Source organism: Urocitellus parryii, chromosome 13 (assembly GCF_045843805.1).
Source record: "Urocitellus parryii isolate mUroPar1 chromosome 13, mUroPar1.hap1, whole genome shotgun sequence".
In the NCBI taxonomy this organism is placed as follows: Eukaryota; Metazoa; Chordata; class Mammalia; order Rodentia; family Sciuridae; genus Urocitellus; species Urocitellus parryii.
The window spans coordinates 65,541,209-65,560,216 of record NC_135543.1 but is presented as its reverse complement, the minus strand read 5'-3'; the positions used below and the strand labels follow the sequence as shown (position 1 = coordinate 65,560,216).

The window sequence follows — 19,008 nt, the reverse complement described above, 5'->3', positions numbered from 1 at the left end:
CATCCTTATAATAGGAAGAGATCGAGAGGCGGTCATCTGCCAACCACAGAGAGGGCTCGCAGCACATACCACATCTCTGGCACATTGATGATAACCTTCCAAACCTTCAGAGGAGTGAGAAAAGAATAATGATTTGAGCCACCTTGATTCTAGTGTTTTGTTACAGCAGCCCAAGTAGACAAAGACACCATGCTTGAGTGAGAGAAAATCTGACAGTTCTCATCAAATATAGAATTACAGTAGATGAAACAAATATTTCTAAAAAAGAAATAAATAGAAATTCTGGCATTATAATGTACAATAATGGAAATGAAAAATTCATAGAGAGACTCAACAATAGATTGGAAACAGCAGAAGAGTCAGCAAACTTCAAGATGGGTCAATAGAAATTATGTATCTTAAACAACAGAATAAATAAAAACCGAACAGATCATCAGAGAAGCGTCAGACATCATTAAGCACACCAACATATATGTAATGGAATGTCAGAAGGAAAGTATCAGAAAAAAAATTACTTTTCAAATAATAGTTGAAAATATCCCCTAATTTTTGAAAACCATTAATACACACACACACACACACACACACACACACACACACACACACATTTATGAAATCCAGGTAGGATAAACACAAGAAAATCCATACCCAGGCACACCTTAGCAAAAAATGTTGAAAGCTGAAGTCAAAAAATAAATTAGTTAGAAAACGATAGAGAAAGATGGCTCATTTTTCCTTGGTGTAAAAGCAAACACCAAGATGAACAGCTGATGTTTCATCAGAAACACTGGAAGCCACAAATCAGGGAAATAACACACTCAAAAATGTCAAATAAAACAATTGTCACTCAAGAAAGTTATACCCAGCAAAACGATCTTGCAAAAAAAAATGACAGCAAAATGATGGTATTCACAGATTTAAGAGAAAATTGCAAAGAGAAGGTCGGGGAGGGGAGAACTCACCGCTGGCAGGCCTGTCTTAAATAGCAAAGGGTGTTCTTCCTGCTGAAAGAACGTAACCCTAGGTAGTAAGACAGTCTATACCTGTGCACTTGGGTGCACTTACACACACCAGCATAAGTTTGTAGGTAGCTATAAAAAAGAGTACAGTGGTATATTTCTTATCCTTACTTTTTTTTAACTGATATAAAAAAGAAATTATATAAAACTATAATGAGAATGAATATGTGTGTGTGTGTGTGTGTGTGTGTGTGTTGTTGGCTCTGGAGATGTGTATTTGAAAGTAACAGCACAGAGGAGACAGGTGGGAGGAAAGTTGTAAGGGAAGAAGGAAGTGAGACTAGATGGTAACATGGATTTCAGGAACACAAAGAGTTAATATGAATACATACTTTTTTCTTTTCTCAGGTGCTTTAAAAGACACCAAATTTATAAAATCCTAATTAGATGAGCACAGAGTTTCTAATTAAAGCAATGGAATATTGGGTTTAGTATAACAGTAGCTCAAAACAGGTAGAAGTAATAGAACTATACAGAAGTACCATTTATATATCACACTTGAATTAAATTAGTGTAAATATAAAGCAGATTTTTTACAAGATATACATTGTAAGACCTAGAGCAATCACTGAAGAAAAGAAAATTGAAAATTATGGTGAAGTACAATAAAAGGATTATACATCAAAACCTATTGGGATATACAGTGTAGGATTTCAAGAGTGGTTCAGCATTTCAATATGTGTTATGCAAGATTAACAGAATGAAAGAGGAAAAAGACGTGGTCATCTCAATTGATGTTAAAGAAATATTGAAAAAAAAGAAAATCTTTCATGATAATAAAATATTTAATAAACTAGGAATAGAGTAAAACTTTTTCAATATAATAAAGGCTACATGTTGAGAAACCTACAGCCACCATCCTACTCCATGATTAAAGTTTCTTTTTTGAGATAAGGAGCATGACAGATATGCTAATACTTTTCATAGTACAGGGTGTTCTAGCCAGAGCAATTAAGCAAGAAAAGGAAAAAGGTCATCCAAATTCAAAAGAAAAGAACTGTCTCTATTCTTGGATCATGTTGCTTTAATTACAGAAAACCCTAAAGAATCCAGGAAGGAAAAACTGTTAGAAACAATAAATGAATTTAGCAAAGTTGCAGAATATAAAATCAACATGCAAAATTTGACTCTATTTCTGTACAGTTACAATAAAAAATGTACAAATGCATGAAGTTTTATTACATGATCCAACATGGATCACATACTTAAATTTCACTTAAATATGTAGATGCAAAAATCCTCAAGAAAACACTGCCAAACTAAAGCTAATTGCCTAAAATTGATCATTCACCAAGATAAAATAGCAATTATCCAAAAAAGTTGTTTTAATAGCTGAAAATCAATAAATATAATACAACATAACGTTTTGGAATAAGGAACAAGAATACATGATCATCTAATTTCTGCGGAAAAGTAATTTGACAACATCCCACACACTTCCATGATTTTAAAAAATGAAGAAATTAGTAACAGATGAGTTCTCTGAGCCTAACCAGTGGCCTGGTGAAAACCCCACAGCCAAAATCATTTCAGTTGTGAAAGAGGGAATGTTTTTCCCTAAGGTCAGGAACAAGAAAGAAATATGAGTACTCTCACAACTTCTCTTCCATGTTGTTCTAGAGGTTCCAGCTAGGCCAATAGTAAAGTAGAATTCATCCAGATTTGGAGGGAACAAGAAACACTTCCTATATTTGCACATGATATAGTCATTTTTACATGGAAAATCCTGTTTTCTGTTACTAACAACTATTCTACTATTACAAAATAAAAAGTTGATAAAAGCTTCAGGATAAAAGATCAATATATAAAATCAACTGCATTTCTGTGTACAGGCTATGAACCACCTGAAAATAAAATCAATAAAAAACAATTTCACTTATAATAGTATCAAAAAGCAAGATATGTAGCAGTAAGAAAAGAAATGGAAGATGTACGCTGTAAAAGCATAAATCTGAAAGAAAGACAAATAATCAGAGAGATACTTCAATCATGGATTATAACAATTAAAATAAATAAGGCTTAATGTTCCCTAAATTGAAATACAGATTTATTTTCAGCAAGTCCCTCAGGATTTTCTATGTTAAAAAAAAAAGACTAAGTCATGTGCAAATATAGGAAGTGCTACTTTTACCTTTTGATACAATTTCTATCAAAATCCCAGCCAGATCCTTTCTAGAAATCGACAAGTCAATGGTAAAATTCATATGGAAATGAAAGGGACTCAAAATAGCTCCCCCCCAAAATTGAGAAAGCACAGATTTAGTGCATCCAGACTTTCTGATGTCAAATCTTACTGTAGAGGTATTATAAGCAAAACAGCGAGTAGCTGGCCTGAGACTAGCCATATAGATCAGAGTCCAGAGTTATACCTTCATGTCTGTGGTCAATGGATTTCAGAGTGCTAAGGAAGTTCAGTGGGGAAAGAAGGGTCTCTGGGCAACTGGGTATCCACGTACACCGCAGAAAAGTGAGAACGGACCTCAGTCTTATAATACAGAGAATGTACCTTGAGTGTGTCGTACACCTTGATGTGAAAGATGAAACAGTAGGATTCCTAAAACGTGGGAGAAAGAAAGGACCAGGACTTCAAAATGAAAAACATCTCTGATTCTCATGGCTCAATCAGAAAGTGTATTTGTACATGATATAGTCATATATATAATCCAAATCATGGAAGAAAAGAAAATGTTTGCAAGTTGTTTATCTTATAAGGTCTGGTATCCAAATTATATAAAAACTCCAATAACTTAATCCAAAGAAAAAAATAACCTAATCAAACAATGGGCAGAATTTGTGAATATTTCTTCAGAAAATATATACAGATGGCCAATTAACCCGTGAGATGATGCTTGACAACATTAGCTGTTAGAGAAATGCCAATCAAAGCCACAAAGAGATATGACTTCACATCTAGGATGGCTTGCATTACACACACACACACACACACACACATACACACACACACACACACACAGAGGCACGTTACAATTGGACGTGTGTATGGGATACAGCGTGGCACTTCCATACATATATATAATATGTAATGATAAACCAGATTCATTGGAATGTCAGTCACCTCAGATATTATAATTTTGCCTCTGGTGGAAATATTCAAAGTCTGCTCTACTCATTGCCGCAGTCTGGCTGGGCACAAATCAGGAGCCACTCAAGCAGGAACAAGCTTTATTTCCAAAACTCCCGCGAATGCCACGCACGCAGCCTTCTCCCAGGACACACTACACCAACAGGAAATCCCTCCTCCGGAATTCCCTCCTACCGCACTTCCCCAACCAATGGGAACTCTCTCGGGGAGCTCCAAAGTAGCAGGCCTAGGCGGACAGCAGGGGTCTAATCTCCAATTGAATGCACATCTTAACATGATCATTATCATCTCAATGGCTTGCTGGGGTCACCTTTCAACCAAAAATGCCATGCATCATTCCTACTTGGCTATGGCTCTCAGCAACTCATGCTTTTGAAGTATTCTTTTTTTGCCAGCCATAGTTCAAAAACAGCTATAGTTTTAAAGAAAGGCAATAATGCATTTTGGTGAGGATGTGGGGATATCCAAACTCTCATAAATTGCTATTGGGAGTGTAAAATGGTGCAGTTGTTTTGAAAAAAAATGGCAGTTTCTCAAAATATTAAGGATGGAGTTATGATAAGATTAAGCTATCCCACTCTTGGGTATATATTAAATGAAAATGTATATTCTCACAAAAGTTTGAATATTGAGGGAAGTATTATTCAAAATAGCTCAAGGTGGAAACGGACTAAATGTCTAACACCTGATGAACTGATCAACAAAGTGTGGTACAATGAAATATTATTCATCAGTGAAAAAGGAATGACGTGCTTGTAAATGCTATAATATGACCAACCCTTGAAAATGTGCCAAGTGAGAGAAGGTAGTCAGTAAAGATCACACAGTGTATGATTCTATTGATATGAAATCTCCAAAATAGGAATGTCTAAAAATATAGAAAATAGATTTGTGATTGCCTCAGTTAGGATATTGGGGAGACACAGAATGAATTCCACCTGAATCTGAAATTTTTTTGGGGGGTGGGATGAGGATGGAGAGGATTGATGAAAAGGCACTAAAACTGACGGTAGTGATGGATGCACGTGTCCATGAATATCTGAAGACAGGCAATTTTACATTTTAACTGGGTCTATTTTATGGTATAAGGCTTAGATCTTAATAAAGATATGTAAAAATTAACCTCTTAGAAAAAAATGGAATCCAAAACTGAACCCCCCCCTCCCCTCAAAATTGGGACCTCAAAGCAGCTGCCTTTAAATTATATATTTATAGAAGAACTAATCGTTTGTAAGTCTTAGTTAAAGATAATTTGGAGAATTATGTGAAATCTCCAGCAAATGTCATTCTGGACTATATGTTGGGATTTGTTACTTTGTTCTTCAAATTTTATTTTTTAAAATATTTAAAGTTAAAACATGAAAAAACAAAACATTTCGCCATTTTATCTCCCAGGATAAAAGGATTAAATTCTTTTTTAAATACATTTTTTAAATGAAAAGCTATCTACATAGTTGTTATACTGTATCGTTTAGGGAATCATGTCTAGAACAAAGTCTGTACATGTTCAATACAGACACAATTAATTTAGTTTCAAATTTTTTTAGTCCGAGGTTGACTGACTCCACAGAGGGGGAACCCAGAAACACAGAAAAGAGATTGTGCTATTGTTACTTTATATGAGTAAACAAAATAAAATAAAACATTGAGACATTCTTTCAACAAGACTTGTATTTGCATTCTGTTAACATGACAAAAATGTGCTTTTCATTCTAGAGATTTCTGCATATTTTGAAACTGGCTCCTCGGTGACCTATGATTTTCAAGATCATCACCCCTTAGGTGACAACACCAGCTCCCTGGCTTCTTCATTACACAGGGATGTCACACTGTCCCAAGAGACCGTCACCCTGAGCTTCCGAACCACTCGGACACCCAGCTTACTGCTTTATGTGAGCTCTTTCTATGAGGAGTACCTTTCCATTATCCTGGCCAACAATGGTGAATATCTTTTGTGTGAAGAAAAAAGAGAGAAAACACTGAATTAGAAAAATAGGACTGTAATGATATGGGTCTTTTCAGCACTTAAACTACAAATAAAGAAAATCGCATGCGCTTCCTAGATGCACTTTGGTTTTTCAGTACTCTCCATAATGCTTATCATAAAAAGTAGTATTTAAAGGTTAAATTAAGATGCTTTTTCCCATTCCAAGAATGACAATTTCACAGATTTGATATGAAATTACACTTACGATTGCTAGGATGCTTTAATACTCCATGATGATCTAAGACTGTTTGAAATAAGATATTTGGATATTTGCCAGGTATTTATTTCCTGCTCATTCTAAGTAAGGAGAAGAGCATTAATATGGATGATATCATGGAGCTACATAAAAGCCAATTTCCTTAAGCAGTTGATAAATACAATGGTTCTTTATCTCACCCATGGTTGACAAGCAAGTTAGAGGACATCCACCTAAGAACAGTGAGGGGACAATCTCTCCACCAGTGGCAGCTGGGGCATTACAGGACTTTCACAGTTGGACAGTGAAGTCGTACTTTATATTTAGTGAATTAGGACAAAAATCTGATTTCTAGACAATCCTATAGAATCAGAATCTTCATGTAAGTTGTTAAGAGCTATGAGCCCTGAGGGTATATCTGTGTAGGAGAGCTAAGTATATTTGAAAACTACACAAACCTCATCTTCTAATAAAACCTTTTCTCTTCCCTATTCTTTGGTTATGGTAGAAGACTTCATAAGGAAACTCTGGTTGCAAAATAAAAACTTAATTATGCACACATCAGTAACACATCAAAATAGGCGCTATTAAAGAAGTTATAATAATAGGCACTGAATATTGATACAGTGTTACAGTTTTATCAATTTCTAAGATAAATATAGTTGTGATTTAGATTTAAGTTCTGAGTTTCCATATGTATAATTTAAACTTCTTCATTTTGGAAAGATTTAGAAGACCAGTGATTATCAATGCACCGGCTCTTGACTTAGAAACAGTACAGTTGGACTCAGGTTGGCACTTAAGCCCCCTCTAGTATAGAAGGGGCAAGTGTTGAGTGCATTCAAGTCAATGCTAAATACAGTCAAAGGTGCATGAAATAAGTAATAATATAAGTGCTTTAGAATCTGCATTGAAATATTTGTAAAATACCATTGTAATTTAAAATGTCATTTATTTTCCTCTTTAGGAAGTTTGCAGGTCAGGTACAAGCTAGACAGACATCGAGATCCAGACGCTTTTAACTTTGATTTTAAAAGCATGGCGGATGGGCACCTTCACCAGCTGAAGATTGACAGGGAGGAAGCCCTGGTCTCTGTAGAGGTAATGCAGCAAACTTGAAGGTCCCAGTAACCACCAGGAGGAGTTTGTCAGAGAATGGATAACCTAATGCAAAAGTTTGATGATAAATAGTAACAAATGAGCAAGTGTTCTCCATAGATCAAGGCAGAAAACCCAATATAGCCAGGGTTTAGAGGGGTATTTAGTTTGTTTTGTTTGTTAAGCAATGATCCTGTCAAAGTTATCATTACTCTTAAGTCCTTTTAAAAATGTCAAGATGTCCTTACTTGTTTTTACTTGATTCAGCAGGGAAATGTCTAGTTTATCATGGTGACGACGGGTGGAATTTGTTAATTAATATTTCAGTAGGTGATAGCAAAAGAACAGATAGGCCAGCAGTTTAAACACAAGATGAGAGCATGCAAGATATTCATTGAAATGGGAATAAATAAGAAAATAGACCTGAGTCAGAAGAGAGTCAGGCAGTTGTCACTGACATTCAAAAGAAAATATATTTTAAGTCTGCACATAAAACTACAATTATTTTGGCTGTGTCAAGTCTCCTCCAGAGAATAAGTTTTTACATTTAAAATAATTGATTTCCGTCCTCTTGTGGATTCTGCCAACTGCAGATACATCATAAAGAAAAGTAAAGCAGCAAAGAGTGGGGGGCTGGGAGGGCAGGCGGCTTGTGGCAGTTAGAGGTTGTTCATAAAATCGGTTTCCCCTCCTAAATGTTGTTTTTAAGGTGAATTATTTAAGCGTTGTTGAGCACTTACAAGTGACTTATTTTTATCACTTTTTTCTGGACTCCTCTGCTTCCTTATCATTAAAACTGTATCTCCTTTTGACATTCGCTTCCCACGGGGGCGTTTCATAGGTTAACCAGAGTGCGCAGAGACAAGTCATCCTGTCCTCGGGGACAGAATTCAACGCCATCAAATCCCTCACATTGGGAAAGATTTTAGGTAAGTGGCAGAAAGATCTTTCTCCCCAAAAAAACATCAGATCGTAAGTGTCATGTCACACACTCGGGAAGCACTTGTTATGCTGAAAGAAGCTCCTTGTCTTATTTTAATAATAATTTCCCAGTGAGTGACAATCAAGGCACAAATGGCACTTTTGTCTGAGTGCACACAGAACCATGAGTAAGTGCTGCCTGGCGGATGAGCAAAGGCATCCCCTGAAAAACACCCCACGCTCACCTTCCCCCTGGGCCATATTGAAAAGTGAACTGTTACTAAAGCCGACATGGAGTGTCAGCCTCAACTCAGGGACCTCCACTCAATGATAAAACCACCCATGAGCTGAAGCAGAGGAAAGAAGGGTTGATTTCCTTCAGCAGATGGTAGCACCTTGAACTCAGTCCCAAGTCCCTGCTTGGCCTATGCTTCTGTCCTTGATGACACTGAACCAAAGCCATGAGGCATGCCCATAACCACCTTTACCCAGGGGGAAAGGTGAAGTGAGAATGACACCCCAGGGAGGATGTATTTGAAAGGCACAGCTTAACTTCAAATTAACATCATAGTTACTGAGGAAAGGAATCTTTCTGGAAAGAAATATGTCAATCAGCTCTGAAAATGAACTATTTTAATGATATAGACTCTAAAGAGAATCACAAATTAGGAAACAATATTAATTGCATTAAATTCCTGTTTCCCTCCAAATAAGTAGGTGCAGGGGGGTTAAGATGTTAATTCAAATGTTATTCAAAGTCATATAACTTAGGGTTTAAAAATGCAAGTTTGAATTGAGCAATGAAGCATGGAGTCTGAAGCCACTGACCTCAGAAAGTGATGAATATTCATTCTGCCGATGCCTGGCAAATGTGAAATAATAATCAAAGACTAAAGCGGCACTTCATGATTTGGACAGCTGTCTTTGGGATGGGTTTTGTTGTCTTTTGCTGCTGTTCAACCATTTAATAATTATGTCAATATAACTTTATATTCAAACTTGGAGATCCGTGTGAAGTATATTTATTCTCTTAACTTACAATAAGATAGACTGTCATATTGAGGAAAAAAGAAGCCACTAATTTTCCAAAGAAAGTTGTTCAAAGTATTCAGTGGTAAGTCATCATTATTAATTCTCTTAGCCCCTGTGAATCATTCCCTTATCCACTCACTGAAAAATATTTGGTGAAAATGGATTATGTACACTTAATTAGATGTCGAGGCAGCTTATGAATAAGAGAGTCACTGCACTTATCCTATACTATACTCACATATTAATAAGTAACAGAGGCTAGTGTGTGAGCAATTATAATAAAATAATGCTTGTTATTATTTACCATACTTCAGAAGAAATATCCCAGAATTCATTAAAGTTAACATGCTGTTTTTATCTTCCCAATTCTTTTTTTTTCTTTTTTTTTTTTTTTTTTTTTTGGTGCCAGGGATTGAACCCAGGAGTGCTTAACCACTGAGCCACCTCCCCAGCCCCATTTTTAATATTTTATTTTAGAGACAGGTCTTGCTGAGTTGCTCTTAGACCTCACTAAGTTGTGGAAGCTGCCTTTGAACTTGCGATCCTCCTGCCCCAGCCTCCCGAGCTGCTGGGATGATAGGCCTGGGCCACCACACCACACCTGGCTCTTGTCTTCCCATTTCTGAATAGTCTTGCTTAATGAAGACCATTCAAGTTAATTTTCTCAACATCAATTCAGTATACACCCACCTCAATGTAAGCTCTTGAAGTCAAATTTTCTATGTAGTTTTAATTTTATCAGAGAAGTGTCTTAAAGAATGTCAACACTTAAAATACTATAATCCAGGAGAAGTGACCTGTCACTTTTGTTAGATTCTTTATCCAAATAATTAGGATTATTATTCTTTTGATTTGGCAGTTTTTGTGTGTGTGTGTGTGTGTGTGTTTTAACCACAAACTTAAAAAAAGAAATGTACTAAAACAAAATAAGAAATGTAGAAGCTGAGCATGTCTTTTTATCTTCTCTCAGAAAATAAAGCAGTAGCCTATAAGTTTTCACATTTTATTTTCATTTAATTAATTAATTTCCCTGAAGCACTGGGGATTGAACCTAGGGCCTTGAGTTTGCTAGACAAGTGTTCTATCGCTGAACTACATCCCCATCCCCTAAGCAAAGCAGTGTAAATACTCACATATTATCACAATTACACAGATATGAGAATGCCAAATGATTTTGGTAATTAACTATCCTGGAAATTATGTTCTGAGTTCTATAAGGAGATGTCACATAACACATAACATTTAAAGCTCAGTGGAGCTATGGCTTTATATTATTTTTATACTATGATATTTGCCTCATTTAGAAGGGTTATTGAATTTTGGGTCTGAGATTTTCTTTACCTGATTCATAAGCTACTAAAGAAACCTACAATTGATTTGTGGATGCTGGCAGATGACATAAGATCCCTGAGTTAAAAATAAAGGGCTCTGTTATTTATATAGCAAGTTTCATGCACATTAGCCATTGGCATGGTTTCCCCTATGTATTAAGTCTTATGGAGCTGGGATAAGCATTCAGGATGGGCCGGGTCTGCATTGTAACTGAGGAACACATAGCTTAGGGAATCTACAGATTTTGTAGCAAGCACTAAACAAGCTTATTCCTTATCCCATAGGGAAAGATATCCTTATCCCTCAAAATTGCTTGTGCCAAACAAATTTGAGAAGCGGTCTGGATAAAGTGCTGTCAAGTCTTACATTTCTTTGTTTATCAGGCAAAAACATAGAGAAACACTTGAACCCAGGGCAACTTCTCTCAATATTATAGAGTGAAAACACAAAAAAATCTAAAAAAATAAAAAAGATATGAGATTTTACATTGTTTATCAAGGAAGATCCAAGATTAATTGTGTAAGTCAACTCCTTTTCATATCATCTGTTAAATGAGGAAAACTTAGAAATAATTTAGTAGAATCCATAGAAATCTTTTGGGGCTGGGGATGTGGCTCAAGCGGTAGCGCGCTCGTCTGGCATGCGTGCGGCCCAGGTTCAATCCTCAGCACCACATACCAACAAAGATGTTGTGTCCACCGAGAACTGAAAAATAAATATTAAAAAATTCTCTCTCTCTCTCTCTCTCTCTCTCTCTCTCTCTCTCTCTCTCTCTCCTCTCTCCTCTCTTTAAAAAAAAAAAAAGAAAAGAAAGAAATCTCTTGATTTTCTAACTTATCATTAGCTGGGAGTCAGTGAGGATCATGGATGTTTTGAGGTCTTTGAAATTATGAGCCTTCCAGACCAAGGCTAGCAAATAGAGCTTTCTGTGATGGTGAACCTGTCCTATAACTATGCTGACCTACACAGTCATTCCTAGACACACCTAGTTTTTTAACAAGTGAAATGTGGCTAGTGTAACTGAGGGACTAAATTTTTTATTTTATTTAAATCTAATTGATTTGAATTGCAACAGCTGCATGTGGCTAGTGTCTACCATATTGCACAATGTAAAACACTGTCCATTTGCTTGCTTATGTAGTCATTTTTTTTTTCATTCAAACAAATGACACCCTGTTGTGAAAGCAGACACCTGTCTAATTGGCATGACACTGGCCTGGGAAGCCAGCCCTACATCAAATATTTTTTTCTACCTCCTCAGGTGCTAATATTTCAAATTCCATAATTAAAGAACCATTTCTTTTGTACCAAGTCTTTCCTTCTGCTAAAATGCATATACTTCTTAGAGTACTATCAGAAAGCATAATCAGGTATTTACGCAAAAGTGAATTTATTCAAGAACAGGCTTTGATGGAAAAGAAGAGAGAATTGGAAGGAATCCAGGTAGAGTACCATAGAGAGAGGGGGGCAGAGTGACCCACAGCCATTCTTGATTAGAGCTAATTAGCTAACAGGTGCAGAAATGAAGGGTTTTGACAATGTCAACTTGTCAAGGCAATAGGAAAATAGAATTCAGGTCACTGCCTAAGTGTTGAGTTCTACTTAAAATGTGTTCTACTGAGAAACAGTTACTAACAGTGTTTTGTTAAAAGCCAGGAGTGTTTCACCCTTGGGTTTCTTCCTGGGTTGTTGAATGAGTGATTGCCTGGTAGACTCAGAGTAGGCAAAGTGATTACTTCCTTTCAGATATTTTAAAAAAAAAAGTATATCTGGTGATCATTATTGATTTAAGTAATTTATTGAGGAATTAGAAGAGCTCTATTCTGTTCCATCACCTTCAAATTCAATGATTGTATAATGTTAATATTCACCATTCATCAGAAAAAAAGATCCCCTAAAACTATATGATTCTTGTCCAAAATACTATGATTTATTATAAAACCTTTTTGTATTATATTGTGTCAAAGAGAGAAATATTTTTACACATGACAAAATGGCAGACTTTCTTCAAGACTAAAAGAACTCTGGACTGGGGTTTTGCAGTGAAGAGATTGGGCTCAGCTTAAAATGCAAGGAAAAGTGTAGACTGACAGCCAGCCAGGAGGGTTTAAAATTACCAAGAGGTTAGGAGAATTCTTACTACATTGACCTATTGGGATTCTGGATGAAGACCCGCTGGGCTAATCAATCACCTGGAGGACTGTCAAGGAGAGTGGAGGGTTCTGGCTAAATTCCACAACTCAGAAACAAAAAAGATGGGGGCTAGTGGAGCAGATGGCTCAGAGAAGCCTGATTAAAGTTTGATTAAGGGTAGAATCTCAGTGGTGTCAAAGTTCTTTCTTAGAAAAAAAATTATATATAATTATACAAAGGTTCTTGAAATAGAAGAAAGAATACATAAAAGTAAGGGAAATGATATTTCTAGTCAGGAGATAAGCATGAGTAAAACCAAAGAGGGTTAAAGAGGGAAAACTAAGAGGAAATAGCACTGTCCAAGGCTCACTCTCTGGCCTGTGGGTAACACTGGCAGGGACCCGGGAAGGGGCCTGACCACTAGTAAGGGCCCATGCCCAAGGGCTCATCTTACTGACCGCAAGTGAGAGAAGAGATGGATGAATGTGTTGGGGAAGAGAGTATCTGTTTTCACGTAATGGTGCAAGAGAATGATTCTGATTATGGGTGCTAGGAACCTGGAACTCTCAAACTCAGGAAAGAGAAAAGGAGAAAGAAGAAGGAAACTATGTAACCCCAGTGGCTCAGGAGGCTGAGGCAGCCTCAGTGACTTAGGGAGGCTGTAAGCAACTTAATGAGACCCTGTCCCTAAATAAAAAATAAAGAAAGAAAACGGACTGGGGATGTGGCCCAGTGGTTAAGCCTGGCTTCAATCTCTGAATAATAATAATAATCCATCACTAAATAAACAAAATTTTTTAAAAACACCGTGTAAGATAAAATGAATCAAATAGATAATAGAAGTTGTTACTCTAAATGTGAATAGCCTCAATTCTGTCATATTCAGGTCAATAAATATCTAGTTAAACGCTCTTACAATAACGAAACCACTAAGAAGTCCCAGCTAATGAATTTCAGAAGTGCAGCGTTGCCAGCAGACAAGGTGCCTGTGAGGTTAGAACAAGTGAATGAGCTCAAAGGTGGGGGAGGGCATTACCTGGGGAGAAAAGGTACAGTTTGTTAAGAGGGCATAAAAGCCATGAATCCAATACACATCATGAAAGAGAACAGTTGAATAGAAGGAGTAAAAATGAACTTCCAGAGCTCTGTGTCTCCAAGAGTCAGTTTACTATAATTCCTCCCTCGGCTGCCGGCTGTGGCCTCCCTGACAAATGTGTGTTAATGATCAGTTTTTAAAAACCGAGTTCAGATCGTCGCCTTGAAGCCCCCACAGAGTCGCTGTCCCTTGCAGCTGTCCACGGAGGCCCTCTGCTCTGGAAATGGCCATCAGCCGCCTGCTCGGGCGCAGGGGGCGCAGGGGGCGCAGGGGGCGCAGGGGGCGCAGGGGGCGCAGGGGGCGCAGGGGGCGCAGGGGGCGCAGCCGGTGGCGGCTGTGCTGTTGGGGTCACCCACCGCGCCCAGTGCCCCCGCATCCTAACGCTGTGTCGCTTTGTCCCCGCAGAGCCCCCAGGCGCGGACCCCGACACGCGGCGGGCGGCGGCGCGCGGCTTCACCGGCTGCCTCTCGGCCGTGCGCTTCGGCCGCGCCGCCCCGCTGAAGGCGCTGCGCCCCGGCGGCCCTGCCCGGGTCACCGTCCGCGGCCACGTGGCCTCCGGGGCCCGCTGCGCGGCGGGGGCGCGGCCCGGCGATGGAGCGCGGGAGCTGGCTCCGCGGCGCGCAGGTGGCGCAGGTGCGTGGCCCCCTGCCCCTCCCCGCGGGCTGGGAAGGGCGGCGGTGCGCGGTGGAGAGGGCCTGCGACGCCCTGGGCAGCCTCCCCTTTTCTACCCTAGGTCGTTCCGAACCCAGCGAGGAGGGAGAGCCTTTGGTGAAGGCGGACAGAAGCGACTCTGGGGTCATCGGAGGTAAAGGGGCTGAAGGAACTCGTCTGCGGCATTACTGTCGCTTTTGGGGAAAAAAAAAAAAAAACAACTTTTTAAATTTTAAAAATTATTTGTTCCCATTTAACAGTATTAACTTAATAGAAAGTTATAGCTAAGAATCAGCACTCCAGGAGGGGAAGGGTGCTTGTGGGTTTTCTGAGTTGATGTTCACCGATTTAAGCTGGGGGCGGGTGGGGGGGGGTGCTTCTGTGAGGATTCCGCTGAAAACAGGATTTTAAAAGAACAGGTAAAGTCTGGCGTGGTGGCACTCCCGGACCCCAGCTACTTGGGAGGCTGAGGCAGGAGGATGGCAGGTTCGAGGCCAGCCTGGACAACTGCGCAAGACCCTGCCTCAAAATAAAAGGGCTGGTGATGTAGCTCAGGGGTAAGGGGGCCTCCAGGTTCCATCCACAGTCAGAGGGAAAATAAAAGAAAGTCACAAAATAATGAAAATTTCTTATTTCATAAATAGCTGTATTCCCTAGGATGTGAGGGATATATAGGAGGGAGGGAGAGATAGATAGATAGAAAGATAGATGATAGATAGATAGATAGATAGATAGATAGATAGATAGATAGATAGATAGATAGGATGGATAGATAGATGATAGATAGATAGATAGATAGATAGATAGATAGATAGATAGATAGATAGGATGGATAGATAGATTATAGATAGATAGATAGATAGATAGAAGGATAGATAGATAGAAGGATAGATAGAAGGATAGATAGAAAGATAGATAGATAGAAGGATAGATAGATAAATAGAAGGATAGATAGAAAGATAGATAGATAGAAAGATAGAAAGAAAGATAGAAAGAAAGATAGATAGAAAGATAGATAGATAGATAGATATGTGTTATGACACTTAAAAAAAGGCAATTTGCATGATTTAGATGTTTCAGTTGTTATTTGATTTTTTTAAAGAAACTTTTAAAAATTTAAATATGCTTAACATTACTTCAAGTGCATTTTTTTTAATTGTGCATTTCAGTATCATCTCGTACATTCTCAGTGTGGTACAGCAAGAGCCATGGTTTATTTCATTTTTGATTGTCCTTTCCAGTTAGTCTGATAGGTTATTTTTCATTGAAGGGAAAATTGAATACAATCTAAACATATCTTTTTGGCAATGAAAACAATGTTTCATTTTCTTGAAATATAATTTATCAGAGCTGGTGTGAAAAAAATAAGATTTCATATTTCCTCACTAATTAATTAATGGATTATTGAAATATTGTTTGTTTTCTTGTTGTATAGACTCTTCATAGTACATACAAAGCAAACTTTTTTCCTCTAAAATGGTAGAAAACAAAACAATTCAGACATTATGAAAACCTGACTAAATATCTTTTTTTGTGTATTGACATTTGTCACTCTCTTGGTTATTTTTCTCTTTGAAATCAGTGAGGTATAAAATAATAATACATGACCCAATGAGGAAAAATCAGTTTTACACAGTTTTATGTGAGAAGGTAGTCAAGAATGCATATCTAAAAAGACTACTTTTATCTTAGATTTTAAATCAAATATAATCCTTAATAAATCCTGATTTTTTTGGGGGGGGAGACAATTTTTCATTGCAATACAAAAGCAATTTAAAGATGTTCAACATTCCAGAACAGGATCCCAAGTCCTACCAGTGTTTGCAAAATGTCAGACTTAGCCCCTGACCTTCTTGAAGAGCCAGAGGTCGTTAGCAAATTGAAAACAGAACAACAATAACAACAACAACAAAAACTTACTTTTGGAATTTTATTGCTTTTGGTCAAACATCACTGTAAGATCTTCTGTAAAAAATCACTGGCAAGATTCTCTGCTGTTCAACAATAAATCGTACAGGGCTCTTGGGCTGTCCTGAGAAACTCTGATGAGCTCTTGAAGGAGTGGAGGGGAAGAAGGAGAATGCGCAGAAGGATTCCCCTGGTCTTTGTTTTTTGGTTTTTTTTTCAATAATTTATTTTATTCTCCTCATATACATACTTCGCCTTATTTCTTCCTCATATTTTATTGTCATAATTTGCATAAGAGATAAGATTTAGAGAATTTTTCTGTTATGTCTATTTATTCCTAAATCAAGTGTTTGTTTTTTACTATTATTTCAACCTGAGCCTCTGAAATACTTGCTAATATAATAAAAGAAATATTCAAGTAACCATTAGTCATTGAATTAGAGATATAATTTTATGAAATTATTATGATTTTTAAAGCTAATAATAATTTTCATTACTGAAAGTACCATAACTATACCATACCTAGACTTTAATTAATTGTTTTATACACTTTATTTCATTTAATATTCACAAAGACTCTTCACAGACATAGTCTTCATATTCTAACAGTCACCAGCTGGAGACACAAATTGATACCTTTTGTTATACACTTACAATGTGGACAGTCCAAGCATGGCTTTATGCATAGTTTTTTGGTGTAGCATCGATTTGACTTTCATTCTTCAGGAATATGACTGCTGTACAGCTAGTTTTCTTGGGGGTGCTTTCGCACTCTGGCTCTGAATCACAGCCTTAAACTAGAAGGAGGCACCAGGTCTTCCCCTCAGGTATTCTGATTCAGCGTGATTTCAGGTTGAGAACCATGGCATAGCTAATGGTCTCAATATTTTAGAACATTTACACCTGGTTCTTTCAAATAGTCCACATTCCACAAAAATAAACTTAATAAGTATCCCTGCAATATTTTTGGCGACAGGGATTGATCACATATATGTTACACTACTGCATTTCAAAATTATGTTGTCATTAAAGTATTTTGGAGTTGGGGAGATAGCTCAGTGGTAGGGTGCTAGGCCCTGGATTTGATCTCTATCATCAAAACAAATTTACAAAGATATAAAACAATTTAATGAAAATGTATCTACTTAGTTAGAAATAACATTTATTCTAGGATGGTACTAAACACACTATGCTTTTTTTTTTTTTTTTAGTAGTAGTAACCTTTTTTTTTTTTTAAGCTTTATTTTATTCATTTATTTTATTTAGTGCTGAGGTTTGAACCCAGGGTCTCACACATGAAAGGCAAGCACTCTATCACTACGCAACAACCCAGCCCCTATACTTTTAAGATAATTTAAAACTTCGTCTCAGAGCCTTGTGTATATTTGTTTTTGTTGTTTGTTTGTTTGTTTCGGAACCAAGGATTGAACCCAGGGGTACTTAATCACTAAGCAGCATCTCCAGCCTTTTAAATTTTTTATTTAGAGACAGGGTCTCTCGAAGTTGCTTAGGGCCTCACTAATTTGCTGAGACTGGTTTTGAACTTGTGATCTTCCTGCCCCAGCTTCCCAAGTCCTGTTTCTGTTTTTAAGCACAAAAGCTGAATTTCAATCACAGGCCTTTAGGGAAAAGGACTACCCCAACTATATCCAAAAGTCATGGAAACTCAGACATACCAAATGTTATAAAACCACTGGACCTTAAAATTCCTAAGGCTTGATGGTCCCAACTTATGATATAGTAGATGGGTGGTTTGTTGAAACCTACCTTATAAGGCAGTGATGTTAGCAAAGCCCCCAAATTAAGGCAAAAGTCGCCATTTATATTCTGACTTGGTGTTCTTCTGTCTTCTCCCCTACCCCAGGTGTGATAGCAGTTGTGATATTTATTTTGCTCTGCATCTCTGCTATAGCCATATGCATTTACCAACAGAAAAAGTTACGCAAAGAAAATGAATCAAAAGTCTCAAAAGACGAAGAGTGCTAGGACCACTCAGCGAAGTGCACGTGTCAAGACACAGTCCTGAGAGACAATGTCTTCTGGTTGGCAGTGGGCTGATCTACCCCATCCACTGTGGACCGTCCTGATCTGGTCATCCCTGTGGGTGGGCCAGTGCTAACCACCTGCTGAGGACCTGGGGTGCTGGGAGGCATGTTCTGCCTTGGTGGATACCTCCCTCCAGTGCAATTTATATGACAGTGAAGGAGGAATCCTCATTCATCATGGTGGAGTAGTTTGCCCCAGAAGGAATGCTCTCTTCCAACACAGAAATTTAATTTGTGTAATAATTGTGGATTTTAGCTGAGAAAATGGCCATGAGGCTCTGGTCCTACTTAGAGAATGGGAGAGAAGTTCCATTCACATGTAAGAGACAAAGTCAAACTCTAATGTTCTTTATTGCTCAGAAGCTTATCTGGGATCCCGTTCCTGTTCCCTGCTGATATTTCTTTTTGGACAGGAAATGCTTCTTTGATTACTTCACCAGCATTTCCATAGTCCTGCAATCCAGCGCCAAGGGCCTGCTAAAAAGTT

The 19,008-nt window shown here is 37.8% G+C and overlaps 1 protein-coding gene across 2 annotated transcripts in view; it reads left to right on the top strand.

The window, feature by feature from the left end:
- LOC144249994 (contactin-associated protein-like 3) overlaps nucleotides 1-18,741 on the top strand; it is a 142,262-nt gene extending 123,521 nt beyond the window's left edge. For both annotated transcript variants that reach the window (XM_077792302.1, XM_077792301.1), the window contains 6 exons: nucleotides 5,839-6,063; nucleotides 7,273-7,406; nucleotides 8,245-8,332; nucleotides 14,323-14,550; nucleotides 14,651-14,722; nucleotides 18,341-18,741. In XM_077792302.1, the coding sequence (XP_077648428.1) occupies nucleotides 5,839-6,063; nucleotides 7,273-7,406; nucleotides 8,245-8,332; nucleotides 14,323-14,550; nucleotides 14,651-14,722; nucleotides 18,341-18,462 (869 nt within the window). In that variant the 3' untranslated portion in view covers nucleotides 18,463-18,741. The remainder of the gene's footprint in view (nucleotides 1-5,838; nucleotides 6,064-7,272; nucleotides 7,407-8,244; nucleotides 8,333-14,322; nucleotides 14,551-14,650; nucleotides 14,723-18,340) is intronic.
- Nucleotides 18,742-19,008: the final 267 nt, after the last annotated feature.